This window comes from Lagenorhynchus albirostris, chromosome 14, assembly GCF_949774975.1.
Source record: "Lagenorhynchus albirostris chromosome 14, mLagAlb1.1, whole genome shotgun sequence".
Lineage (NCBI taxonomy): Eukaryota > Metazoa > Chordata > Mammalia > Artiodactyla > Delphinidae > Lagenorhynchus > Lagenorhynchus albirostris.
The window spans coordinates 80,401,626-80,429,304 of record NC_083108.1 but is presented as its reverse complement, the minus strand read 5'-3'; the positions used below and the strand labels follow the sequence as shown (position 1 = coordinate 80,429,304).

At 48.4% G+C, this 27,679-nt stretch overlaps 1 protein-coding gene across 4 annotated transcripts in view; it reads left to right on the top strand.

The window, feature by feature from the left end:
- CAMKK2 (calcium/calmodulin dependent protein kinase kinase 2) overlaps positions 1–27,679 on the top strand; it is a 53,331-nt gene continuing 25,652 nt past the window's right edge. Inside the window, exons 1-7 of one of the 4 annotated variants that reach the window (XM_060170798.1) lie at positions 1–185; positions 15,707–16,224; positions 20,653–20,700; positions 21,355–21,408; positions 22,119–22,170; positions 24,896–25,029; positions 26,712–26,748. In XM_060170798.1, the coding sequence (XP_060026781.1) occupies positions 15,772–16,224; positions 20,653–20,700; positions 21,355–21,408; positions 22,119–22,170; positions 24,896–25,029; positions 26,712–26,748 (778 nt within the window). In that variant the 5' untranslated portion in view covers positions 1–185; positions 15,707–15,771. The remainder of the gene's footprint in view (positions 186–15,706; positions 16,225–20,652; positions 20,701–21,354; positions 21,409–22,118; positions 22,171–24,895; positions 25,030–26,711; positions 26,749–27,679) is intronic. The other 3 variants (XM_060170797.1, XM_060170796.1, XM_060170795.1) reach the window with 3 other exon arrangements.

The window sequence follows — 27,679 nt, the reverse complement described above, 5'->3', positions numbered from 1 at the left end:
AGCAGCCAATCTTTGCGCAGCCCGCGGCAGCGTCGCGCCCGAGCCCGGACCCCGCGGTTCCTCCCGCCCCCGCCCCCCGCGCACCCGCCGGGGCCGCGGAGAGGAGCGCGCGGCCGTGCCGAGCCCAGCGGAGCTGAGCCGGGGGCGCAGAGCGCGGGAGGCGGCGGCGGCGGCGTGGAGCCCAGGTGAGCTGGCGGGAGCTGGGCCGCGGGCGGGGGACGCAGCCGCTGCAGCCCCGGAGCCCTCGCCCTCTCAGGGTGCGGAACCACGGCCAGGATTACAGACAAAGCCCTGAGGCCGGCTCCAGGTTCCCAACACCTAGGGGACCCCACGTGCGCCGCCCCACGCCCTGCCACGTGGGGACGCGGCTCCCGGCGCCCCTTCCCCCGCGTCCTCGGGGCACCGGGGTCCTGGGGGTGGCCCCCTCGACTGGGCCGGGCAGGGTCGGTCCCGGAGTTTGGAACCATTGTTACCGGGGGCCGGGGCAGTCAAGGATCTTGGAGGCGGCCTAGGCCCACCCCTTCGCGTTTGACAGGTGGGGAAAGCTAGGGCGCGCAGGCGAGGAGAGGGCCAACGGACTTTGCGCACCCCCGTCCCCGCTCCCCTTTTGTCTTGGAGGCACACCTGGGCCGTGGTGGGTTGGACACCTGGCGGCAGGACCCTAGACCAGCAGCTGTGGGACCGGGGTCCCTTAGCCTCGCCTCAGTCGGCCCTCTGCCCCCGCCCCCTTCTCTCAGCCGGAACCTCACAGGCTTGGTCCTTTTGACCTAAATTCACCTCGGGGCCGCTGCCTACTGTGAACGCGGAGAGCTGCCTTCACCGGCACCCTCCGCCTGACTCTTGGGCTCGCGGGGATGCTGGGCCCGGCCCCGCTCAGCGTTGGGTCTTGGTGCCTGGGGTGCCACCCGTTCCAGCCTTGAGCTTTTCCTGGCTTCCCCACCCCCTGCACTGACCAGTTTGGGAAGCGGGGTGTTTTCACAGCTCTGCCAGCGGCCCTGCTTCTCTCACTTGGCGCTGAAGAGATTGCACCGAAGCCCCTCCTATCTCCCCGCGAAGGTTGGGGCAGAGGGATGGTGCTTGGGGGGCGGGGATCTCAGTGCCATCAGTAAGAGGGGCACGCTGGCCTGGGGTGAGGCAACTTTTACCTTCCTCAGTCTGGAAGTCCCACAGTCCTGGAGACAGAAACTTCTTGTGCCTTAGAGCTTTGCTGTCATTTACCACTCCCCCTCCCCTGGCTCTGCCCCCAGGAGACAGAGTAAGATAGCTCTGTCCGGAAAGACTCCCTTGTTCCTAGGGGGAGGCAGGGGCAGCAACAAGGGTAGGCCTTTGGGGGAGATAGCCCTCCCCCCCACACAAACCACCTCACAAAAGCATACACTTTAAGAATAAACAGTGTGGTGCATGCTATGCAAAATGCAGCTTCGTGGTGGGTCCTGTAACTTCTTTCCAGATTGCTGGTCTGAAACTCTTCCTGTATAGAAAGCAGCCATTTGTAGGGAAAGCACACAATGTGTTTTTGTAATAAAAAGTGATAGCCATCATTTGATGGGCCCCTAACTTGGATGATAATAATAATAATGTTCATAACTAACATTTATTGAGTTCTAACTGTGTGTTAGATATTGTGCTATGTGTTGCAGGCATTATCCCATTTACTGCCTACCAAAGTCCTGTGACCCATTGGAGAAGTGAGGAAATTGAGGCTAAAAACAATCCTGCCGTATTGCTAGGAGTTAGCCCATTTTATAGAAGGACTCAGAGAGGTTAAGTTACTTGTCCAGGATCACACAGCCAACCCAGGCATGTCAGGTCTTAAAGCCTTTGCACTTTACCACCTGTTTTAGAGCAGAGGCCTTTGCAAGGCTGCCCTCAGGTTCCTGGGGAGCCCACATATGTTTGCTAAAACAACCTAAGGAGTCATGGTGGTGTGGCTGATCGACGTGGGCTTGTGTTTGTTTCCAGGTTGTTAGTGGGCTGGTAGACAAATATATTCACTAATAACTATGCAGTAGTTCTCATCGGGGGTGGTTCCACCTTCCTGGTGAGCGTTTGGAGAAGTGTGGGGCGAATTTCGGTTGTCAGAATGATGCTGAGCACTCCTGACTTTTGCTAGGCAGGAGCTGGGGATGTCGCATATCCTGCAAGCAGGCCAGATTCACAGCAGGCGTGAAGAATTGCCCTGCCCTGAATGCCAGCAGTGCTCCTGTTGAGAAATACCAGGAGGAATAAGCGCTGTGGGAGTGAGGAAGCAAAGGGCAGTGGGGGTTCTGGAGAAATCCTTTGTGGCAGGTGTGAATCCAGGAGGCTTCCTGAAGGAGGTATCGTTTGTACTGAATTTTGAAGGATGGGCTGAAAAGTGGAGATTGGATGGGAGTAGGAGGGGAAGGGACTAGGACGGGATGACCTAGCAGAGGGAACTTTCTGGAGTGACCCGGAATGCCCTCCTTGAGAACTGCATCCAAGATGGGCTGTTGGGTGGGGAAGCACCTCTCTCAGGAGGAAGGGATGGGCGGGAGGGCCAGGCCAAGCCTGTTTTCAAGGCTTTTGGGCTCAGATTTTAAAGTGGGCCGCAGAATCACCCTTACCCCATCATGAACCCATTTTATGGAAGGGCTTGGAGAAGCTAAATAGCTCGTTCAGGATCACTTGTGACCTCCGCAACATGCCGCCTTCTGGTGGTTGTGGGAAGCATATGGTTCCCATTTCCTTTCCTGATCCCGGGGATTTCGGGCAAATGCTATTTCAGATTTTCCTTCTGGTCAGAGGGCCTTGTTTTGCTATTTTTCGCAGATGTTTTGCTTTCCCAGTAGCTCCTCCTCTTTGGACTGGGTTAGAGAGCCCAGATGTGGGGTTCACTGGCTCCATGGTGCTGCAGTGGCCTTCAGCCTCACTTCTGTGCCTTCTTTCCTGGAAGACTGAGGAAATTGCATTTCCCTTTGGAAGTGACTTTTCTTCTTTCAGGCTGTGCTTGTTACAACTTTACTGACCTGTTAGCAATATGTGACCTTTTGTGTCTGCCTTCATTTCATTTCATGTTGTAGAATATATCAGTGCTTCCTTTCTATGACCGAATAATATTCCCATGTATGGATATACCACATTTTGCTTATCCATTCATCTTTTGATGGACATTTGGGTTGTTTCTGCCATAAGAGCTTCTTAAGGCCACTTTGACCATTCCTTTGTCTCCACAGCCCCCAACTAATAAACCTCTGGGCACAAAACACTGTGTTGTCACTGAATTTGCAGGGAGAGGGTGATGGAAGGAAGGCTTTCCAAAATCAATTGGAGACAGCTTCCTGGAACAAGGTTTTCGAGACTCCCTTAACGCCACTCCCACCTGCTCCTCCACGAGAATCCTAGCTTCCGTCTTAGCCTATCGCCTCCCAGATCACCTCACAGGTATTACAAGTGTGATTTTCAGGGAGAGCCTGGATTTCATTCAGTTTCATCCTTTTCTGTCACGATTTGTTAAATGTAGGTCCCATGTGATTTTATTGGTATATATTTTGTGAGACCTTTTTCCAGGTAAGTAAATCCATAAAGTAGAGAAGGCCTCACCAGACAGTTGGTGCTTGAACCCTGTGGCCAGGCACGGAGTCAACTCAGTCTCCTGATAGCTTTGCCAGGAATGCCCTCCAAGGACGTGGAAATGGAGCAGCGTGAAAACTGAACTAGGAGAAAGTCTAGAAAATTCCAGCCCCTCAACCCCTCCCATTTGATGGCTGGGAAAAGTGGAGGGCAGAGAAGAAGGGAGAACATGGTCTTTTTAAAGAGAGCATCGTCTATGAGCCATGTTGTGTGCTGGGCACTTTTTTTTTTTTTTTTTTTTGTGGTACGCGGGACTCTCACTGCTGCGGCCTCTCCCGCTGCGGAGCACAGGCTCCGGACGCGCAGGCTCAGCGGCCCAGCCGCCCCGCAGCATGTGGGATCCTCCTGGACCGGGGCATGAACCCGCGTCCCCTGCATCGGCAGGGGGACTCCCATCCACTGTGCCGCCAGGGAAGCCCACGTGCTGGGCACTTTTATAGAAGATTGACTCTACAGCTGCCCTTTAGGTAGGTTGCTGCAGCTTCATTTTACAGCTGAGAAAATCAAGGCCCAAGTCCCCTGAGATCTGTATAGTTTCCTGACATACCTTCTAATCCTGAGCTCTCACGTCTCCCTTGGCCTCCTTATGATGCCAAACGATGCCCGTTTTCTCATGGAGTGGAATCCACATTCTCCAGGAGGTTATGGTGTGGAAATAATTTCCAAATGCTTGTGCTCTCAGGAAAATAAGATTTTGAATGATTATTTTTTCTTTCTTCCCTGATTGGATCCCTTCCCCGATAAAACCAAAAAGAGGGGCATATTTAAAAGGAGGTGAGCGCTGTTAGACTTCATAGGGAAGACCTCTGGCTCTGGCATTCCCTGCTGGGGCATGCTAGTGACCAAAATGGTGAAGGAACTATTTTAGCTGCCAGTGTTTTCAGTTTCAGTCATGTGCGTAGTGTTGCTGCTGAATTTCCCCCCTCAATTATGAACCATTTTAAGGATAGAGAAAAAACCCAAAGTTTTGTTTTGTTTTTGACTGGCTCATGGTTTTGGACGGCTGGAAGGAGAACCAGGAGGTGATGGAAACGGGACAGAGCAGGCCGCTGGCTCTGGAACCCTGATGATCTTTCATTGAACCCACACTTTTGGGAGGGGCTGGTGACAAGCCCTGCCCTGGGAACCGAGGAACACTGGGACTTGGTCCTTGTCCCTTAGGAGCTCTTGGGTGAGGGTCTGGAACTGTTGGGGATCGCTTTGGAAAAGATGAACAATTGTAGCATTTTTCCCTTTTGAAAAGGAAAGAAAATTGGAAGAGTCTGTTGTGCCCTTACCCTCACCCCATCCTGAAAGCTGCTGAGCAACTATTTTTATGTTGTCCCTTTTTATCCCGTCGGCTTCTGTAAATAGTTGAGAGATGGCGGTTGCAGAGATAAAAATGCTAATTCCAACCTGGAGAGGAGCGACTGATGGTCCCCCAAGGAAATGGGGGGAGAGGCCAAGGTCTTGCCCCTCTGCTTGGGCATGAGGTAGGAAGTGAGTGGGAGTGGGTGGGGAAGGGACATTGTGGGAGGTGGCTGAGATAAGCCTCTGCTGGAGAAGTTTAAATGGGGAACCAGTGGTTTGGGTGGTGGGCAGGGTGTGGAGGAAAGGACACCTCCCTTATGGGTTTTTGCCCTTAAGACCTCTGGCAGAAAGAGATTTTATTTAGATTCTTCCCAGACAGTTCTCCTGCCCTCTGGGTACAGGTGTCAGGGACAGGGTTGGACCCCGGGAGCCAGCTCCCAGCCCCTCTTTGGCCCTGCCTGGGGTTGCTTTGTGCTGGAGGCTGGGGAGGGAGCAGCTAGATTTAGCATCACCTCCAAACAGCAGGGAAGAAGGAGGAGAAGGGCTGTGAGTGGGCGAGGCCCGGATGCCTGTGGATTCCCAGCCAGCCCCCTCCCTCTCTGATTTGTCAAGCTACAGAATGTTGGAGTCAAAGTCTTTTTCTTTTCATTAAAAATTGAAATTTCAGTTGTTTCCCAGCCTCTTCCTTAGGTTCAGTGAAAGACTGGGATGGATCCAGTAGGAGAAGAGGAAGGAAGTATGATGGTCCCCACCTCCCTTTTCTAAATACCCCCAACATCCACACCCACACTCACCCATTCACACTTACTGGCTCTTCAAGGCAGGGGCCTCCTGTGCACACCTGGCTTTAGCTACCGGGTGTGTGATGCGGTCCGCTTCTCCGTGATACTTCATGATTGACCCAACAGTAGCTCCCTAGGAACTCTTAAGGCAATGGAGCTTCTTGCTCCGCCAGCATCCAGGGCCGAAGGGGACACTGCAGGGGTCAGGGGTCATGCCCTGGCCTAGCCTAGAACCTGCTGGGCTGCCTGGGAGAGGTCGTCTCACCTCCCTGGGTCTCAGCCACTCCTTCTGGAGCCCTAGTGCATTGATTATGAAAGCTGTGAGAGTGCGTGCAAAATTCTTGTGACACAAATAAGGATGCGAAATTATGTGCACACTTTGCTTTTAATTTTGTAGAAAGTGATGCATATGGATAAGAATTAGAAGGGAAGATGAAAAGAGTTAAGTTGGCAGGTTGTGATTAGAAACAAAAATTTTATTTTAATGTAAATTAAAGCCAATTGAGGGACTTGAATTTGATAGCCGTTGAAGTGCTTTCTTGGCAACAGCTTCTGTTTAGGGAGCATTTGCTGTGTGCAGGGGCCTGTGTGGTAGGTGGGGTAGGTATTGTTATCCTCAAGGTCACCAGCTAAGGAGAAGGGCTGTACCCCTGATCACGATGTGCCCCCCTTTCTAGGAGCCTTTGATTTCACACCTGTGCCCTCCCAAACTGCTGTGTGATTTGGGGCAAGTCACTCAGACTCTCTGTGCCTCAGTTTCCTCATTGGTGAGATCATGATAATAGTAACTAACTCATAAGTTTATTGTGATGGTTAAATGAGGTGATACATGCAAGGTGCTTAGAATAACGCCTGGCACTTGGCCAGCAATAAAGAAGACTAGTCATCACTGTTACTGTATCTACAACTACTATGGCTGCCACGGTAGTGATGTGATTCTTGTGTTAAAAGTACTAGTCAGTTTCTTCCCTTCATTTCATCCTATTCTTAAGCCCTTTCCTTTCCTGTTTTTGATTTTTTTTCCTTTAAAATTAAAAAAAAGAAATTAAAAATGAGTTTGGAAGTTCTTGTTTCTGCCAAACCATCAAGGTGAAGGCTGTCAGGGGAGTTGCAGCTGCCTGACAGTTTGGCCTGGTTGGGAGCCTTAAGGTGTAGGCAGCTTATCACCTGGCAGGGAGCTGAGTGGAAAAGCTTTTCTGTCAGTCAGCTCTGTGTCATCTGTCCGTTAGGACCTTTGATTGTAAATGACAGAAAACCAACTGCAAACTAACTTAAGCAAAAATGGGAATTTATTGGCTCATGTAGTTTAAAAACTCTTGGGGTAGGTGGGCTTCGGGCATGGCTGGATCCAGGTGCCCATGCAGTGTCTCCAGTTTTATTTCTTTTCTATCTGTTGGCTCTCTTCTCTCTCTGTCAACTTCATTCTAAGGCAGGGTTCTCCCAAGCCCCTGGTAACTCTAGAAGTACATCTTCATTGCTCTGTGTGCCACAGAAAGAGACATTCTTAATACTTCCACAAAATCCTAGAATAAAACTTAGTAGACTGACTTGGGTCACACATCTACTCTTTTTTTTTTTAATAAATTTATTTATTTTATTTTTGGCTGCGTTGGGTCTTTGTTGCTGCATGCGGGCTTTTCTCTGGTTGTGGCGAGGGAGGGTTACTCTTCGTTGCCATGCGCAAGCTTCTCATTGCGGTGGCTTCTTTTATTGCAGGGCACTGGCTCTAGGTGTGTGGGCTTCAGTAGTTGTGGTACACGGGCTCAGTAGTTGTGGCTCGCAGGCTCTAGAGTGTAGACTCAGTAGTTGTGGTGCACAGGCTTAGTTGCTCCGCGGCATGTAGGATCTTGCCAGGCCAGGGCTCGAACCCGTGTCCCCTGCACTGGCAGGCAGATTCTTAACCACTGCGCCACCAGGGAAGCCCCACACATCTACTCGTGAAACTATCACTTGACCAGAGCAATCAATGCCCAGTTAACCAGACTTGAGTCATAGTGGAACCCCTGAAGTTGATGGCACGGACAGCTCCATGGAGTCACCTTTCACACAGAAGGATGGGTTCCAGACATAAATCAGGCTGCTGTTATCAGACTAAAGGAACATAGAGTCTAGGCCAGCTAAAGAAAGCGTCTGACCTTCTGAGTGGCCTTGGGAATGAATGAAATAAACAATGACCTCTAGCCAATATTTATTGAGTGCTGGCAGTGTTCTAGAAAGTTCTAGGTCCTGGAGTCCAGCAGTAAACAAAAAGGCAAAGGCACGGCTCTCACAAGTTAAGTCAAATCGATGTCTCTGTGCCCATGCATGTCTTTCCTGAATGCTGTAGGACACTGAGCCTTCACACTCTCCCCTCTCACACAGGTTGGAGCCAGAGGAATGGGCTAGATATTCCCCTTTGTTAGAGGTTTTGGCTCAGCCTGGACTTCATTCCGGATACAACATGTGGACATTGCAAGGCTGTACCTGTAATTTTTAGCCCCTTTCTGAAAAACTCAGACCAGTTTTAGCTCTACTTGGAACCACTGCATAACTTTGGACAAATTAGTAAACCTGGGCTTCCCTGGTGGCGCAGTGGTTGAGAGTCCGCCTGCCGATACAGGGGACGCGGGTTTGTGCCCCGGTCCGGGAGGATCCCACGTGCCGCGGAGCGGCTGGGCCCGTGGGCCCGTGAGCCATGGCCACTAAGCCTGCGCGTCCGGAGCCTGTGCTCTGCAATGGGAGAGGCCACAACAGTGAGAAGCCCGTGTACTGCAAAAAAAAAAAAAAAAAAATTAGTAAACCTTTCTGACCCTTCATTTTCTTATTGGTGAAATGAAATTGTTGGAACAGGTGACCACTGATATTATAGCACTAATATCCAGTGCATCTCAAAGTAGGGCCTGTAGGGGTGAGATAGGTCATGAGAGGTAGAAAAGGGAAGGACATGTAATAGGACACTCAGCCTGTCCTTGGCGTTGGGGAGATGAGGGGAAGCAGTGAGGACTGTGGCACGCCGGCGAGCATATCTCCTGTCCAAAGCTTCAGTGAGTTTTTACCAGGAGTGAATAGAGGTCCAGTGCTAACAGTGTCCAGTTCTTCAAGAGACTCTGGAACTTTTGATTTTTATCTGAACTCTCCTGGCTCTAAAATGTTGGCATCTCATTCAAATAGTTTTAAATACAGTGTAGGCCAAGCAAAATACATCGGTGGCCAGATGTCACACGATAGGGACTGTTTGCTCCAGGGACTATGATGGGATGGGGTCTGTGCACACTAAAGCCAGCACTGTCAGAGTTCCCTGGTTGTCCAGTGGTTAGGACTTGGTGCTTTCACTGCCGAGGGCCTGGGTTCAATCCCTGGTTGGGGAACTAAGATCCTGCAAGCCTTGCAGTGTGGCATAGACAGACAGACAGATAGATAGATAAAATAGAGCCAGCACTATCCCTCGTGCCCTCTGCCAAGGAAGGGCCCTCGTCTCTGGGGAGACAATCAGTTTCAGTGCCTCTAAACTAAAGAGTATGCAAGGAAAGACAGCTGTAAGAGTCTGTGTCACTGAATTTGATACGACTGCTTGTTTGGGCCAAGGCCCCGCATCTGGAATATTCCAGCTGGTGTCAAGCCTCAGCGCTGCATCGGCTATACAACTGAGCCTCCCAGGTCTCCCACTTAAGTATTGGGAAACACCCTCTGAATCCGTGGCCCCTGGGGCAGCAGGCTTCTGTGGTTGGGAGGGGAGCTGTGTTAGTGTGCTGGGATTGCCTTGACAAAGTACCGCTAACTGGGCAGCTTAAACCACAGAAATGTATTATCTCACAGTTCTGGAGGCCAGAAGTCCGAGACCAAGGTGTTGGTAGGGTCGGTTCCTTCCAGGGGTCATGAAGGAGAATCTGGTCCGTGTCTGTCTCCTGGCGTCTGATGGCTGCTGGCAATCTGGCGTTCCTTGGCTTGTAGGTGCAGGACCGCAACCTCTGCCTTCACGTTCTCATGGTGTTCTCCCTGTGTGTGGGTCTGTCCAGATGTCCCCCTTTTTATAAGGACACCAGTCATATTGCATTAGGACTCCAGCATATCTTTTTTGGGGGCCACAATTCCACAACCCATAACAGGTGCCGAGTGGGGTCCCTATGGCTTTGCCTGGAACACCCCTCCTGCTCTCATCAGCTTCCTACAAAGCTCTTGTGCTCTGGCCCCTCCAGCCTGCCCACCCACCCTCACCCCCTTCCCAACCTCGTTCAATCCCAGGAGTCTTCTTTCTGTTCTCTCCGCTCTCCCACCTCTTTCCTGCTGCGAGGCCTTCTCAGAATGTGTTTCGTCCTCCTGGAGCAAGTTCCCGCCCCCTTAGCACCTACTCACCCTGTAGGTCTCAGCCTAAATATAATTTCCCCAAGTGAGGCCTTCCTTGACTCACCCCCTCCCATTCAGATCTCCCCTGGGTCCCTATGTTGTTCTTTTTTTATCTCATCCTGGTTTTCTCCTCCAGTTTGTGCTTATAGAGTCACTTGTGCCCCTACTCTTCAGAAATCACATCTGTTTTGTTTATCTGGCACATAGTAGGTCCCCAGTAATTACTTGTGGAAAGAACAAATGGGTGAGTGGGTTTCCTTTAGCACCTCCCCGGGTCTCAGTTTCCCCAGGTGAGAGAAGATGTGGCTGGCCAAGCCTGTTATCCCAGGGAGGACATTGTCCCTGGCCTTGGCAGGATCCTCACAGCTATTTTGGGCCTCTTTGTTGTCCCGTGTTGCCCGGGACCTCAGGGGACCATGCAAAGGGTGTATCATGGGTCAGGGCATGTCACGGGCCCACTCACTGGCTACTTGCTGTGCTGCAGCTCCCGTGGTGGTGGCGGCTCGGCATTTGGTCAGCAGGCGCAGGTTGGAAAATGCCCCCAGGATATGGGAATGTGTTTCCTGGAGGCCGCAGGCACTTGGCTTCCTGGCAGAGGAATGAGCGCTCCTTCGTTCTGGCCTGGAGCCGGGTTTCTCTGCTCCAGGAAAGGTCTGGTCCTCCATGGAGCTGCCTGTGAGAGGGGAGGGAGGGGAGCTCAGGGCTGCCAGCCAAGGGCAGTGGGGAGGCTTCAGGGCCTGGGGAAGGACCCATGTATTGGGGCAGGAGGCTCGGGGAGGGGGCTTTTGGAATTTCGTCAAACCTCGGCCCCCCCAAAACTGAATGCTTAGCTGTCCCTCCCTCTCAGAGGGCCTGTGAGGATTAAATGACCCAGGCAGAGCTGTTTCAATGTTTGGTGAAGAAATGCTCAGTTGGATGTTAGCTGTTATAATGCAAACCATTGTCTTTTTGTATGATTTTTCTTCTCCTGGGAGTGTTGGTGGCTTTCAACAGATCCTTAAAAGGTGTGTGACCTCATACGATCTGTGACCTCAGAAACGGTCAGATTCTGGCCTGGACTCTGTGGGGTCAGTGGAGCTGAATGGCCAAGTCCTTGCCTGCCAGGCCTGCTGCAGACCAGTGAGGGGCCTCCAGGTGGCCTCGAGGCACTGTGGTCTGTGTCCCTTGGGGCTCTTTCCTGAGACCTGAACACACCTATCCCTCCAGCACAGGGGCCCGCACCTCTGCCTCAGAGCCAGCCAGTGCATTTTTTCTCTCCTTTCTCCTCCAGGCCTCAAGGGCCAAGGCACGGAGCCAGACGCCAGCTCGTCAAGGAGACTGATTAAATGCGGCTTTGCCGGGGGTGGATGGCTTGGTGTCCTTGGCCTGGAGTGGCGATCGATAAGCAATTGTTTTTCTGTTGGCAAGAAGAAAAATTCTCCATTAACTGTCTCAGGTGCTGCCAGACTAGTTTTCTTTTCAGGAACTCTGCAGCCATGTCAGAGGTGGCTCTGGGAGGGAGGACGGGCCAGTGGAGGGGATGCAGGCCCACACTCCCAGGGCTACAGAACACACACAGGAGGAGGAACATTCTAGAGCATAGCCTGGCAGGTAGTAGGCATTCAGGAAGTATTTGTTGAAAGAAGAGCTTTTTGAGCACTTAACCATGCACCAGACATGAATACTGAGTTCTTAGTTCAGTTAGTCCTCATGACTCTTGGGTGAGTGCCCATTTTATAGAAGAGAAAACTGAGGCTGCGGCCCCAGGCAGTCGAACTTCAGGGACCCTGCTTTTCCCCTCCTGGGAAATAAGGATTATAAAAAGGGTATGTAAAGGAACAGCAGCTGAGACTGTGGAGAACATTGAACTTGGGTTGTATTCTTTCACGGATGAGGAAGCCAAGACAGGGACACATTTAATGATTTCTTTCTCAGATACAGTCAGAGTGGGATAAGGGATTAGGAGATAGAGCCAACTGCTCGCTCCCTCTGCCTCGTGCCCCGGAGGTAGCACTCGGGCCTGATCATCCTAACTAACTCCCTTTGTGGTTATGGTTACTTTCCTTTAAAAATTCATTTCTGAATAGTTACTCTTTGCACACTTACTTTTACAAAAATAAAAGTAAATACAGTGACAGTTAAGTCCCTCCCACCCTGCCTCCCCCCCACTTCTGCAAACCAGTTGTCTTCTCTTGAGGCCACTCTTATCATTTTCTTGTGTATCTTTCCAGAAATACGCTCTGCCTATGATTATGTACACGCGTATGGCCCTTTTCCCCCTATGCCAACAGCAGCATCCGAATGCCTTGGTTTTTTCCATGTAACGGTGTGTCTTGGAGCTAATTCACATTAGGATGTACAGAGTCACCTCTTTTAAAATAAATGCATGATTTTCTCCTGGGCTACATATACCTCATTTTATTTACTCAGTCCCCTGTGGATAGTCATTTCAAACCACACTAGCAAAATAATTTTGTACGTATATCATTTTTTTATGTGTGAGATTGTCTTTAAGGTAAATACTCCCAGGTGCAGAATTGGTAAGTCAAAGGTATGTGCATTTGGAATTTTGTTCGATATTGGTGAATTTCCCTTCATAAAGGTGATACTAATTCATACTGCTCATAGCCTCATCAAAATAGTGCTGTTATTATATTTTTTGTCTTTGCCAATCCGATAGTTGGAAAAAAGATATTTCATTGTAGCTTTATTATTATTATTTTAATTTTGGTAAAATATATATAACATAAAACTTACCATTTTAACCACTTTTAGATGTACAATTCAATGGCACTATTTACATTCAGAATGTTGTGCAGCCATCACCACTATCCATTTCCAGAACTTTTTCATCACCCCAAATAGAAACTCTGTACCCCTTAAGCAGTGACTTACTGCTCCCCTCTCCCCCGGTCTCTTCTGGTAACCTTTATTCTAAACTTTCTGTCTCTATGAATTTGCCTATTCTATAAGTGAAGTCATACAGTATTTGTCCTTTAATATTTGGCGTGTTTCACTTAGCATGCTTTCAAGGCTCATCCATGTTGTAGCATGTGTCAGAACTTTATTCCTTTTTATAGCTGAATAGTGTTCTGTTGTATAAATAGACCACATTCTGTTTATCTATTCTTCCATTGATGGAAACTTGGGACGTTTCAACCTTTTGGCTATTGTGAATAATGCTGCTGTGAACATGGGTGTATAAGTATCTGTTTGAATCCCTGCTTTCAATTCTTTTGGGGATATATATATATATATATATATATACCTAGAAGAGGAATTGCTGAGTCAAATGATAATTCTACATTTAACTTTTTGAGGAGCCACCAAACCATTTCGTTGTAGTTTGAATTTGCACTTCTCTTACTATAACTGAGGCTGAGCATCTTGTCACATGACTGGGTACTTTGTTATTCCTTTACACTGTACTCTGTGTTCAAAAGTTGTGCCATGTCCGGGCTGGCATGCTGTTGTTAGTTCCTTAGTGCCTTTCCCATTGATCTTTCCCTGCTCCACAAGGGACCCCATCTGCCCACGTCATGGTCCAGATTGCATACATAGAAGCTATTCCATAAATACTTATTGCAGGACTGTCCCAAGAGGGCGGGTAGCATTTCTCTGCCCCTCAACCAAGCCCTCCAGGAAGCACTGGCTTTCTGCTCCCATCTTTACTTTCCTCTGTATCCCCCCACTGCCACCCAGTGTCTTAAAGAGATATCATTTTATTCATTCATAAAATCTCTCTACTCAGCTCTCACTGTTTTCCTGGCACCTTTGTGACGTGGGTGATCAGCACAGAGCTGCCACTGTCTGCATCTGTGGATATACTCCCTGAATTCCAGTGGTACCTGTGACATTTGTCCAGCAGAATTTGTCAAACATACAAACCAAAGGTTAATATTCTGTCCCAGAGACAGAAGGAATTGACAGTCTAAGGGAGTGTGTCAATCTTTTTTTTTTAATTCACATAACATAAAATTAACTATTTAAAAATGTACAAATCAGTGGCATTTAGTCCATTCACAGTGTTGTGCAACCACCATCTCTATCTAGTTCCAGAATATTTTCGTCACTCCAAAAGGAGCCCCCATACCTATTGACAGTCACTCCGCTTTTCCCAAACACCTCCCCAGCCCTAGGCAACCACTAATCTACTTTCTGTCTGTATGCATTTGCCTATTTAAAAAATTTCATACAGGGAAATTCCCTGGCTGTCCAGTGGTTAGGACTCTGCGCTTCCACTGCAGGGGCACGGGTTCGATCCCTTGTTGGGGAACTAAGATCCTGCAAGCCACGTGACATGGCCAAAAAAAAAATTCATATAAATAGGATTATACACATGTGCCCTTTTGTGTCTGGCATCTCTCACTTAGCATCATGTTTTTGAGGTTCATGCAGCTTGTAGCCTGTGTCGATTCTTCATTCCTTTCTAGTCATATTCCATTGTGTGGACAGACCACATTTTGCTTATCCATTCATCTGTCCGTGGACATGTAGGTTGTTTTTTCCCTTTTGGCTGTTGTGAGTAGTGTTGTTTGGATATATACCTAGGAACGGAATTGCTCAGTCATATGGTAATTCTCTGTTTAATTTGTTGAGGAACCGCCAAGCTATTTGATGTTAACTTTTTTTAATCTCATATTTGCCTTACATCTTGCAAGTACTAGCTGGGGGCTGAACTAGGGAAACATTAGATAATAGGTATGTTGAGCCTAGCTCCTCAGACGACACAGACTTCCCTGGCTCACACACTCTCTGCTGGTGTGACCCCTGACCCCCACTCCTCAGTTGAGAATCATTGGCCAGGCCAGGCCAGGGGACTGGACTCCTGTGCTCATGGTCTTTGCATTAGGAGACCTGGACAAATCCCTCTCCCTCTCTTGAGCCTCAGTTTCCCCATTTACAAAATGAGGGTATAATGGCAAACCAACAAGCTAGGGTGCTTGTGAAATTACCCTGAGGTGTGGAAGATATTTTATAAACTGTAAAGAGCTGTCTGAATCATTGCTATTGTGAAGTGATGCAGCCTAGAGGTCACCATGTGGAAGTGTTTCATTTGGCCTGCCCAGCATTTTAAAATAATTGCTAATTAAAAAAAAAAAATCAAGAGATCTCACTTACCATCCTGGCTTTAGGGCTTCTCTTGGGAAAAAAAAAAAAAAAAAAAAAAGAGGGGTTGGAGAGATAACCAGACAATTCTAGGCCCCAGTCCCTGTTTAACAACAATTGGCTTGAGCTGGAAGTAGCTGCCACCTTTGTAGGAGGCGTGGGTGCTCTATTTTGGGGTTTTCTCATACTTGTTTTCTATAGGAATTGAATTTGGGATTCTTGTTTGTGTGACAAGGGGCTTTTAAGATGAGGAAATGTGAAACAACAGGGTCCTACTGTATAGCACAGGGAACTATATTCAATATCCTGTGATAAATCATAATGGAAAAGAATATAAAACAGAATGTATACATATGTATAACTGAATCACTTTGCTATACAACAGAAACTAACACAGAGTTGTAAATCAACTATACATCAATTTAAAAAAATGGATACAGTGAGGAAATGTGGAGTAAGCTCTTCTATATAGACACAAAAGATTTCGGATCACACTGTGTTTTGCAAGATATTTTTTTCAAGGACGGCGACTCAAAGCAGGAATGAGGCACCAGTCTGGCCCAGCAGGAGAGACCCCCTTCCCTGCCCCTGCCGCACAGGATAGGGGCAGGTGACCCTTCCTCTCTCTGCAGGTGGCGCCGCTGCTGGATGGGAGTGCCGGGGCACGTGCGTGTCGCATGAGGTCGGCACATGCACCATGTCATCATGCGTCTCTAGCCAGCCCAGTAGCGACCGGGCCGCCCCCCAGGATGAGCTGGGGGGCGGGAGCGGCAGCAGTAATAGCAGCGAAGGCCAGAAACCCTGTGAAGCCCTGCGGGGCCTCTCGTCCCTGAGCATCCGTCTGGGCATGGAGTCCTTCATCGTGGTCACTGAGTGTGAGCCGGCCTGCGCTGTGGACAGCGGCCTGGCCCGGGACCGGCCCCTGGAGGCCCCTGGCGGAGAGGTCCCCCTCAACGTCTCCGGGTCCCAGGCCCGGCCCCACCTCTCCAGTCGCAAGCTCTCTCTGCAGGAGCGGTCCCTGCTGGATGCGAATGGGCGCTGCGTCTACCCGGCCCTGCCCCACTCGCCCGTGGGCTCTCCGCAGTCCTCGCCGCGGCTGCCCCGGAGGCCCACGGTGGAGTCGCACCACGTCTCCATCACCGGGTTGCAGGTATGTGAGTGGCGGCCCCTGGTGCCCTGCCCCGCGCCCGGAATGTCTCCGCATTAGGTTGGGGTCCCCCAGAAGGATTCCAGCGCAACCAGTTGATTGGGGAGGTGACCCCAGGAAACCCAGGGAGACGTCAATAAAGGGTGCATGTTGGAGCCAGTTACCGCTGTGGGCATCTGGGCCTCCACCTCTGGGCAGCCCCGGGAGACAGCGTAGGACACGAGCCCCAGAGTTATTCCACCTGAGGGCCAGGTATTCCACCTGGTATAACAGGGCGGGCCTGTTACACCAACTGCTGGCAGTCCCTGAGTGTGGGCAGAGCATATCGGGGACAGACAGAGCCTCTCACAAAGAGATGCACGTGCTGGCAGTTGGAAGTAGTGCTGGGGACTCTGAAATGGGGATGGTGGGTCAGTGAGAGGCCTCGCACCCTGACAAACAGCACAGCCCCAGTTGCTGAGTGTTTGCCTCCCCAGGCACTGTCCTCAGCACTGTACCTGAACTTCTCACTTGATCTTTACTATAAACTTCTGGGAGGTGGGTTGGAACTCAGATCCCCAGCAGGGTTCACAGGGCCTGATCCGCCCCCGCCCCACCTCCTGCCCCATCTCCTACCTTTGTGCTGCCAACTCACAGAGCTCCGACCTTACCCACTTCTTTGTCTTCCTCATTCCCTCCGTTAGGCCTTTACCCTTGCTGTTCCCTCTGCTTGGAACCACACCGCCCCCCCACCATCTTTGCAAGGACATCTCCATCTGGCTTCCAAGTCTCAACTCAAATATCACCTCCTCTGAAAGGCCTCTCATTCCACCCCCTCTAAGCAGCCTTCCGTCCCTGTCTGTCCTGTTGCTCTGTTGACTTTCCTTCACAGCACTTGTCACCATCTGATTATCTGTGTGTTTGTTAAGTTGTTTATTGCCTGTTCCCCGCCACTGCCCCCGCCTCAGCTAGGATGTTAGGAACAGTCCTGTCCACCACAGGGTCCCCAGCACTGAGCACGCTGCCTGGCGCATAGTCGCTCAAAAATATTTGTTGAAGGAAGGAATACATTTTATTGGGGGATGCCTGGAAATCAGGAATGGCCTTCTAAAGGGGCTGATATTTAACCACACAGTGAGAGTTCACTGCAGGGGGTGAGCATGGCATGAGCAAGGGCCCTGAGGTAGACGGCATGAGCCCATTAAAAAAAAATTGTTATTGTTGTTTCATCTCCTAGTTTATTAACTAGCCACAGGCCACCTAGGTGACAGAGGTAGTCTCATTCCTCTAATATTTTAGTTTTAAAAGTATGATTACCATAACCCAACTAAGTACCAGCTATGTATACCAACGTATTCCTTTCCATAGAATTCAGGATAGGTGAGGGATTAGTTAACTGGAGTGTGGGGCCCCAAATGGGGGGCACTGTGGAAACAGGGCTGGAGAGCGAGTTCGAGTTTGTATCAGTTAGAAATGAGTCAGCTTAGAGAAACAGACATCTCCCAACAACAGTGGCTTTAACACAATAGGGTTTTTTTTTAACCATGTAAAATAAATCTAGAGCTAGGCATTGGGGATTGGTGTGGTAGTTGTGTTGTTGCTTTTGCCCTTAAAACCTCATGATCTCAAGATGGCTGCTGTGGCTCTAGCCTTCACAGCTCCATTCCAGGCAGGAAGAAGGAGCAGGGAAGAAAGGCAAAAGATGTCTGCCTCCTAAGTCAGTCCTCTTTCCTGGAAGCTCTACCCAGCAATTTCTGCTTATCTCCCACTAGCCAGAACACATGGCCACCTTAGCTGTAAGAGAAGCTGGGAAATGAAGTTTTCTAGCCTGGAATGTTGCCACACAGAGTTCCACTTATAAGGAAGAAAGGAGAGACTGGTGTTTGGTGGGCAACTAGACAACTCTGCCAAGGTCAGAGCTTTAGAGGGTTTGAAGGTCAGGCTGTGAAGTCAGGACTTGACTCTGGAAGCAGCAGCGAGCTGGGGCTGATGTGGTCAGAGTGGATTCTTGGAAGATGAACTCAGCAGCATGTGGGGGCTAGATTATGAGGCAATGAGACCCCTTAGGACAGCTCTGCAGGGCCCTACCTCTGCCTGTCACATCCCTTCAAGACTCAGGGGAATGAAAACAATACTGGACAGAAACACAAAACAAACTAAAAAGTCCACCAGTGAGGTGAGAGCTCTGTGGGCCCGTTACACAGCAAGTCAAAGATGCAGGTCTGACGTGGAACTAACTCCAGACAAAGGAAGTTGAGAACTGATTTAGTGTGACACCGTCTATGCCTCCCCAACCCCATCCCAAAACAGTACGCTGTATTTTCTACAGATGCATGTATGTGTGCATTTACATAGAAAAAGGCCTAGAAGTTTATACACCAAACTGATATCAAGGTTCGGGGAGAGGGATAGAATTGGGGCATGGGAGGGGTTTCAAGGGAAATGTTGGGCTTCTCTGTAACACTTGAAGTTTTGCTTTCTATCGTGTTTCTTTTCCCAGTTTTACTTCTTGTATCACTTAACATGTTCAGCCTAACTATACTGAGGTGTAATTGAAGTGAAATAAACTGCACATATTTCAGGTGTGCAATATGATCAGTTGTGATGTATGTATACAGCCATAAAACCATCACCCCCATCAAGATCGCAGACATTTCCAGCACACCCAACAGCGCATCCCTCCCCCACCTCCCCTCTCCCAGGCAGCGGCCGACCTGCCTCTTTTCATTATAGATTAGCTTACAAGTTCTGGAATTTTATATAAGTGGAATCATTTAGTATGTACTTTTTTTAGCTTAGCTTCTTTCATAGCATAATGATTTTGTGATTTATCCATATTTTTGCACATATTAGTAGTTCATTCCTTTTTATTGCTAAATAGTATTCCACCGTACAGCTATATACCATAGTTTGTTTATCCATTTACCTATTGATGGACATTTGGATTGTTTCCAGTTGTTGACTATTACTAATAAAGCTGTTGTGAACATTTGTATACAAGTCTTTGCATGGACACAAGTTTTCATTTCTTTTGAGTGAACACCTAGGTGTAGAATGGCTGGGTCATATGGGAAGTGCTTGTTAAGACACTGCCAAACTGTTTTCCAAAGAGGCTGCACCATTTTACATTCCCACCATTTGCCCTACATTCTGACAATACTTGGTTTGGTCTGTCTTTTTGATTTTAGCCAATTTAGTGGGTGTGGCTTTAATTTGCATTTCCCTGATGAGTAATGATGTTGAGCATCTTTTCATGTGCTTATTGATCATTTGTGTACCTTCTTTGGAGAAATAGCTTATCAAATCTTTAGCCCATTTTTAATTGGGTTGTCTTTTTATTAATGAGTTGTAGGAGTTCTTTTTTATTTATTTATTTTTTAAAGTTTTTTTCTTTTTTTTGGTTGCGTTGGGTCTTCATTGCTACGCTTGGGCTTTTCTCTAGTTGCGGCGAAGGGGGGCTACTCTTTGTTGCGGTGCGCGGGCTTCTCATTGCGGTGGCTTCTCTTGTTGCGAAGCACGGGCTCTAGGTGCGCAGGCTCAGTAGTTGTGTCTTGTGGGCTCTAGAGTGCAGGCTCAGTAGTTGTGGCACATGGGCTTAGTTGCTCCGCGGCATGTGGGATCTTCCCCGACCAGGGTTCGAACCCATGTCCCCTGCACTGGCAGGCAGATTCTTAACCACCACGCCACCAGTGAAGCCCAGAGTTCTTTATATGTTCTGGATACCAGTCTTTTGTCCACTGTAAGTGTTACAAATAGTTTCTCTCAGTCCGTGTCTTACCTTTTTTTTCTCAGTAGTGTTTCAAAGAGCAAAAGTTTTAATTTTGATTGAAATCCAATTTATCATTTGTTTCCTTTTATATTTTGCACTTTTTTAATACAAAAAAGAACTTTTGAGAAACTGTTAAGAAACTTTTGTTTGCGCTAAGGACACTCAGATTTTCTCCTCTTGTATCACTTTACATTTTTTTACAGGATAACACAGTCATGGATTATTGTTTAATTTTAAATTAACTTTTAAAAAGTAAATAAATGAACTTTTTAAAACTGGGAAGAACCTTTAAAATGGGTATTAAAAGAGTACATACTATATAATTACGCTCTTACAATGTACAAAAGCTGTGCTGGTAGGGACTTCCCTGGTGATCCAGTGGTTAAGACTGCAAGCTTCCACTGCAGGGGGCGTGGGTTCAATCCCTGGTCTGGGAACTAAGCTCCTACATGCTGCGTGACACAGCCAAAAAAAAAAAAAAAAACCAACAACAACTGTGCTGGTAGAAGGCAGGATAGTGGTCACCCTGGACAGGGGCCAGTATATGGGAGATGCTTCTGGGGAGCTGGGAATATTCCCTTTCTTGATTTGGGTCCTGGTTAAGGTGTTTGTTAAGTTTGTGAAAAATGTATCTAGCTGCAAACTTACAATTCATATTCTATGTGTTTCTACTTATTTTCCAGGATTGTGTACAGCTGAATCAGTACACACTGAAGGACGAAATTGGAAAGGTAAATATCCCAGGAGCCAGGCTGGTTTTCCATACCTGCCAAGGATGTCTCAGATACTGTGGAGGGAACCCCACTAGATTTGGGAGTGGGAGAGGAGTCCTTGGAGATGAGGCTGGGAGGGGGAGGGTTTTGTCATTTATGGTCCATGTGTTTTGTTTTATTTTGTTTCGTTTTTACAACGTACTGTGTTTCTACAAAAGCTCACAAAGCTTCCAGGGAAATTCCATATCACCAACATTGGTGTTGGCTTTTTTTCTCCTTAAGGTACTCTCACACCTGTTTTTGCTTTTATATCAGCCAATGGGCAGTATCATTGCAAGGGTCAAGAACTCAAATGCCAGTAGAGAGCAAGTGAATAATATAAATGAGGAAAACATGCTAGGTATAAGACAGTAGGGAGTGGTGAGGACTGTGGCAAACTGTTGACATATGGAAATGATTATGGCTCCATATCCGTATCAGAATCTGGATTTTTATATCTGACCTGTTTTAGAATGTTGGCCACCAATTCAAACTCTCTAAAAACTGCAGATCCAACAACATACAGGGTGGATTTTGCCAATGGGCTGCCAGTTTGCAAGCTCTGTATTAGGGTCCTCATTTTGCAGATCATAACTTCTGGATAGTATGTCACAGGCATCTCCCTTTATCCAGGGCTCCTATGGCGTGGTCAAGCTGGCCTACAATGAAAATGACAATACCTACTACGTGAGTATCCACATCCCCCTCCCTGCCCCCATCCTTGTCCAAAGAAAAAGGCTCCTTTCTAGCACTTGCCTTCCTGGAAGGTTTTCTTAGCTGTTGACTCATTTTATGCTTAGGTCATGTTTATTCTGTGCATTAGGAAGGAAGTGGGGAAATGGGGAGGTGAAGTGATTGGCTCAGGAAGATTGAGTGAATAAATTCAGCAAACGTCTCCTATCCTTACTCTGGGCTACCCTTTCTACATCCTCCATAGCCCTAAGAACTGGGTGGTAGTGAGACAAACTGCCATGTGGCTGAGACTTTGAAATCAGTCCAATGTGGGTTCAAATCCTTGCTCTCCCATGTGCCAATTATGTGTCCTTGGACAAGTGACATAAATGCTGAAACTCAGTCTCCCCATGTGTAAAATGTCCCTTGCCCATCACTCCAGCTCACTTGTGTCTTGATTCAGTGGTAGCGAATCCCAAGGTTTGTGGCCTCCCAGCTGGAAGAGCTGACCTGGAACCTTGGAAGTACCCTCCGGCCTGGAGGGACCCCAGGACTCCAGCTTCCACACAACCTGTGGAGTTGACCCATTCCAGTGACAAGGTGCTCACTACATTGTCCTGCGGCTGCTGGGGCACTGACAGCTTGGGCAGGCCTAGGAGTGGAAGGAACTCTCCCTCCACCCTCCTACCCATTTTAACCAGGATGTGGGGTCTTTCCTCCCACAGGCAATGAAGGTGCTGTCCAAAAAGAAACTGATCCGACAGGCGGGCTTTCCACGTGAGTTTGTTGGGCCAGAGCCTTTGTTCTTAGGTGCAGGGGCTGGGGCAATACAGAGAAGACCCACTGAATGATGTCCCCTGCAGAGGTGTCCTGGGTGGATTCCCCTAAGACAGCGTTGGGCCTCCTGCTGACGTTTTAAAATTCATTTTCTTTTAAAAATATATATTGAAGTAATATTGGTATCAAGTAAAAAGAATCCCTCAGAGGAAAACAGTTTGACTGTTCCTCAAAAAGTTAAACATGCTGTGACCATATGACCCAGCAATTCTACTCCTAGGCATAGATACCCAAGAGAATTGAAAACACATGTTCACACAAGCTCGTACGTGAAGGCTCATAGTAGCACTATTCATAATAGCCAAAATATAGAAACAACCCTAAATGTCTGTCAACGGATGAATGAATAAACAAAAGGTGGTCTGTCTAGTCAGTGGAATATTATTCAGCCATAAAAAGAAATTAAATTCTGATACATGCTGCAACGCAGATGACCTTGAAAACATGATGCTAAATGAAAGAAGCCAGACAAAAAAGGCCACATATTGTATGATTCCACTTACACGAAATGTCCGGAATAGGTAAATCCGCAGAGACAGCAGATTAGTGATTTCCAGGGGCTAGGGTTAAAAGGGAGTGGGGACTGACTGCTAATAGGTATGGGTTTTTTTGTGGGGGAGTTGAAAATGTTCAAGACTTAGTGGTGAGGGACTTCCCTGGTGCCGCAGTGGTTAAGAATCCGCCTGCCAATGCAGGAGACACGGGTTCGATCCCTGCTCCAGGAAGATCCCACATGCCACAGAGCAACAAAGCCCATGTGCCACAACTACTGAGCCTGTGCTCTAGAGCCCACGAGCCACAAGTATGGAGCCCGCTCGCCACAACTACTGAAGCCCGTGCACCCTAGAGCCCGCATGCCACAACTACTGAGCCTGCGTGCTGCAACTACTGAAGCCCGTGCGCCTAGAGCCCATGCTCCACAAAAGAAGCCACTGCAGTGAGAAGCCCGTGCACTGCAACGAAGGGTAGCCCCTGCTCGCCGCAACTAGAGAGAAAGCCTGGTGCAGCAAGACCCAATGCAGCCAAAAATTAAAAAAAAAAAGACCTAGTGGTGATGGTTTCACAACCTTGTGAATGTACTAAAAACCATTAAATTATATGTTTTAAAATGATGAATTAAAAAAATTGAAATACCATAAGGTATTTCAATTATATCTACAAAAATGCAAAAGAACAGAAGGGTGTGTAATGGAGATCAACAGTTTCTTGCTGTACTCCTCCCTCTCCCTAGAGGCAGCCCCCACTTTTAGCTCTTTTAGGAGCTGGTAGTTACTGCATGTGATCAGGTGTAGGTGAGCATATGCTGCTCCAGCATAAGCTCCCTGCCAGCAGTGCTGAGCAAAATGTTGGCTTGAGCTGAAAAGAGAAAGTGGATAAGAAGAAACATAAATCCCAAAACCCTGTCCTATCACCAGGACCCTGGTTTATCCTGCTTATCTGAACTGAGCCAGTTAATATCCTTGTGCCATTATTTCTTGATTTATTAATTTTTGACATTTACTTCTGACTTCCTCTGAGGATGACTTAAACCACTCCTTTCCTCCCTTTCCCTAACCAGGCAATGAGGTGATACCACGATGTTCAGCTCCTTCGTTGTTACTACCCTTGTCGCTTTCTTCCTTGTTACAGCAGATGCAGCAAGTATCTTTCCTTTGAACTTGCCTTGCCTCTGTTCACATCCCACTCTGACGCCTGCACCTCTGCTTTTACTTTTCCAAGGCTGACACATCCACATTCTGTTCTGTTAGTCGCACTTAGATCCTTACTTACGTATGATATGCGGTGTAAGTGTTTTGACTGTGGACCTTTCCATCACTGTGACCTTTTGACTATCAGTCACTGCAGGACCAAGCAAGTCCTTTGTTTTTTCTCTCATCAGCTCTTACTTCTTTTCCTATCCCGGACTTTATTTTATATCTCTGCTACTTCCATGAGTTATGGAGGTGAAGGATAATGTTTTTGTCCATCTTACGGAGTGGGAAAACTGAGCTCCAGAGAGGGGAATGTTGAGATTGCTGAACTAGACCTCAGACTTCTTTTCCTTGTACCTCAGTGAACTCTTGATTCTCACTGTGGCCTGGGGAGTGGGACAGGAAGGAGAGAATTAACAGAAGGCTGGGCAAGGGGACTGGGTCTCTAGTGTTTCCAGCAGCAGAGGAGTCAGATGAAGAGAAGGCTGTTTAAAGCCCCTGGTGGTGCAGTGATTAAGAATCTGCCTGCCAGTGCAGGGGACACGGGTTCGATCTCTGGGAAGATCCCACAACTACTGAGCCTGCGCTCTAGAGCCCGTGAGCCACAACTACTGAGCCAGTGCGCCACATCTGCTGAAGCCCACGTGCTCTAGGGCCTGCGTGCCGCAACTACTGAGCCCACGTGCTGCAACTGCTGAAGCCTGTGCGCCTAGAGCCCATGCTTCTGCAACAAGAGAAGCCTGTGCACCGCAACCAAGAGTAGCTCCCGCTCGCTGCAACTAGAGAAAGCCCGCGTGCAGTATCGAAGACCCAACACAGCCAAAATAAATAAATAAGTAAATAAAGACCCCTGTGTGGCATCAGCCATTCCAGCCCTTCTGAGAGCACCCCACTTCATTTGTCCTGCCTACAGTCTCCCTCTGCAGAGGAAAGTCTCTTTGCCCTGACTCTGGGATGGTTCATGTCTCCTCCAGGTCGCCCGCCTCCCCGAGGGACCCGGCCAGCCCCCAGGGGCTGCATCCAGCCCAGGGGCCCCATTGAGCAGGTGTACCAGGAGATTGCCATCCTCAAGAAGCTGGACCACCCCAACGTGGTGAAGCTGGTGGAGGTGAGGTGGGGAGACACGGAGGTGAGGTGGGGAGACACGGAGGAGAGAGGGAGGCATGGTGATGGTTCAGCCCTGTCTCTGTTATTATCAAAATGCCATACCACTGGTTTCCAGGGAGAGCCACATCACATCAAACAGCCTGTTGCAGGGCTGAGTGGTAGTTATTTCTCCAGGCTCCTTCACCCTGTTATTTTGTGTAATCCTCACCCCTCGCTCGGACTATTACTTCCATTTTATAGACGAAGGAATTGAGGCTCAGAGGGATACTGAGGCTTGCCCTTCACCTGTTTCTCTCTTTTTGGAGCTGGTTCTCCTTCTACTATACGTATGTGTAGTTATAGCACAAAAGCAGCCATTTGCATGTAAACAAATGGGCCTGGCTGTGTTTCGATAAAACTTTACTTTCAGAAACAGGGGAGGGCCAGAATTGGCCTGTACGCTGTAATTTGCCAACCCCTGCTCTAGATCTCACACTTTATGGTCTCAAGACCCTTTTATGCTCTTAAAAATAATTGAAGAATGCAGAAAACTTTTGCTTATGGGGGTTATGTTTATTAATATTTATCACATTAGAATTTAAAACTGAGAAGCTAAACAGATTTTTAATTCATTTAAAAACAACAATAATCCTACACATTAACGTAAGTGATTTTTTCAAAGAAAAATAACAGAACTCTAGGTAGGCAAGTGCCTGGGTCTGACTTTTCCTCGAAGGGCAGAGCTTAGGATTCCAGGTTGGCTGTCCCAGGCCTCTGCCTAGGATGCATCCCTTTCTCAGGGCTCTTGTCCTGTGACTCTTAGATGACTAGGGAAGGTGAGTGTGGTATGGGAAGAGGTGGGAGGACCAGTCTAGCCAAGGAGTCTGTCTTTGTTTCTTCCCAAAAGAAGAGAGATGGTGGCTGCAGGCTATCTCCACCTGTCACACCGAGTTTCACAATTTCAACTCACTGATGCTTGAGTTGGCCATCTTAGAGGAAGCCCAAGGGCACTTGGTTAGTGCATGTGTCTGGGTCCTGGCAGGATCTCCCCTCTCCCTGGTGCCCTGTGGTGTGTGGGCTCCCCACCCAACAAGACTCTGCCAGCTTACCTGTTCATTCATTCATCAGACATTTCCTGAGCACTAGGTGCCTAGTCCTGTTAGAGGGCACCAAGGAGGCAACCAAGGTGGCTACAACATGGTGCCTGCCCTCTGGAGAGAGGAAGATAGAAATAGTGATAAAATGAAAGCAGGAAGGCCGTAAAAGAGAGAAAGAAAGTGCTGTGGCAGTTCCAGGCAGGGAGACATCATTTCCTGCCAGGGCAGGGGAAATGGGGACAGGATTTGAATTTGCACCCTGATGACCAGTCCGTCGTCTCCTAGGAGACAGGTGGGATTCTTATTCAAGCTGAGACATTTTCCAGGGGAGGAATCTGCCCCCTCCTTTTCGTAACCTCCTTTCTGGGTATTTAGGACCCTTGAGGATTGGGCTAGAATGCGCTTATTTTCCAGATGGCCATTTGGATCACACACTGGGTTTTTTCCTGTGCCCTTCATCTTAACTAGGAAAAACGGTGGAAAGCGCAGCCCTCCCATTGGCAAATGCAGTCATGTGGATGATGCTTCCTCCCTGCTCATACCTTTTCTCCCTCTTCCTCTCTCCTGCTCTTCATCTCCGGCCTGTTCCATGTGGCTATGCCAACAGGTCCTGGATGACCCCAATGAGGACCATCTGTACATGGGTAAGAGAGCCCTTACTTTCTGCCACCCTTGCTCAGGCAGCTGCTCCTGCCAAAGCCCAGGGGTGCTCTCCAGGCAACCACTGCCCCTGGCATCTCCCACCCTTTCCTGCTCCAACTGGGCCCCACACAGAAGGCTGCACCCCTGGTTCAAAGCAGGAGGTGGAATGGAGTTCTTGCTGGGACTTTATCTGGGTGTCCTATTCATCCATTTGCAGATATTTATTGAGTACCTACTGTGTGTTGGACACCATTCTAGGCACGAAGGATGCAGTGATGAGTACGAAAGATGAGGCCCTTGCTCTTATGAAGCTGGTATTCTAGTCAGGGAAGACAGATAGTCAACAGCTACAGTCGGCCCTCCGTGTCCACGGGTTCTGCATCTGCAGATTCAACCAAGTGTGGATCGAAAATATTAAAAAGAAAAAATTTCGGAATGTTCCAGAAAGTAACACTTGAATTTGCAAAAAGTAAATATGCGCTGGCAACTATTTACATAGCATTTATATTGTATTAGATATTATAAGTAATCTAGAGATGGTTTAAAGTATAGGGGAGGATGTGCATAGATTATATGCAAATACTACACCATTTCTTATAAGGACCTTGAGCATCCGTGGATTTTGGTATCCACGGGGGTTCCTGGAACCAATTGCCCATGGATCCTGAGGGAAGACTGTAAATAAAGCAGATAAGCAACTTCAGATAGATACTCTGAAGAAGATTAAACAGGGTGATGTGAGAGAGAGATGGAGGGGCCACGGCAGAGAAGAGGTGACCATTTAGCACCTGAATATCAAGGACACAGCCCTGTTGCATCTGAGGAAGAGCATTCCAGGCAGAGGAAACAGCAGGTACAAAGGCCCCAAGGCTGGTGAGAGCTTAGTGTGTTTGAGAGAAATGGGACTGCAGCAGAGAAAACCAGGGAGAGGGG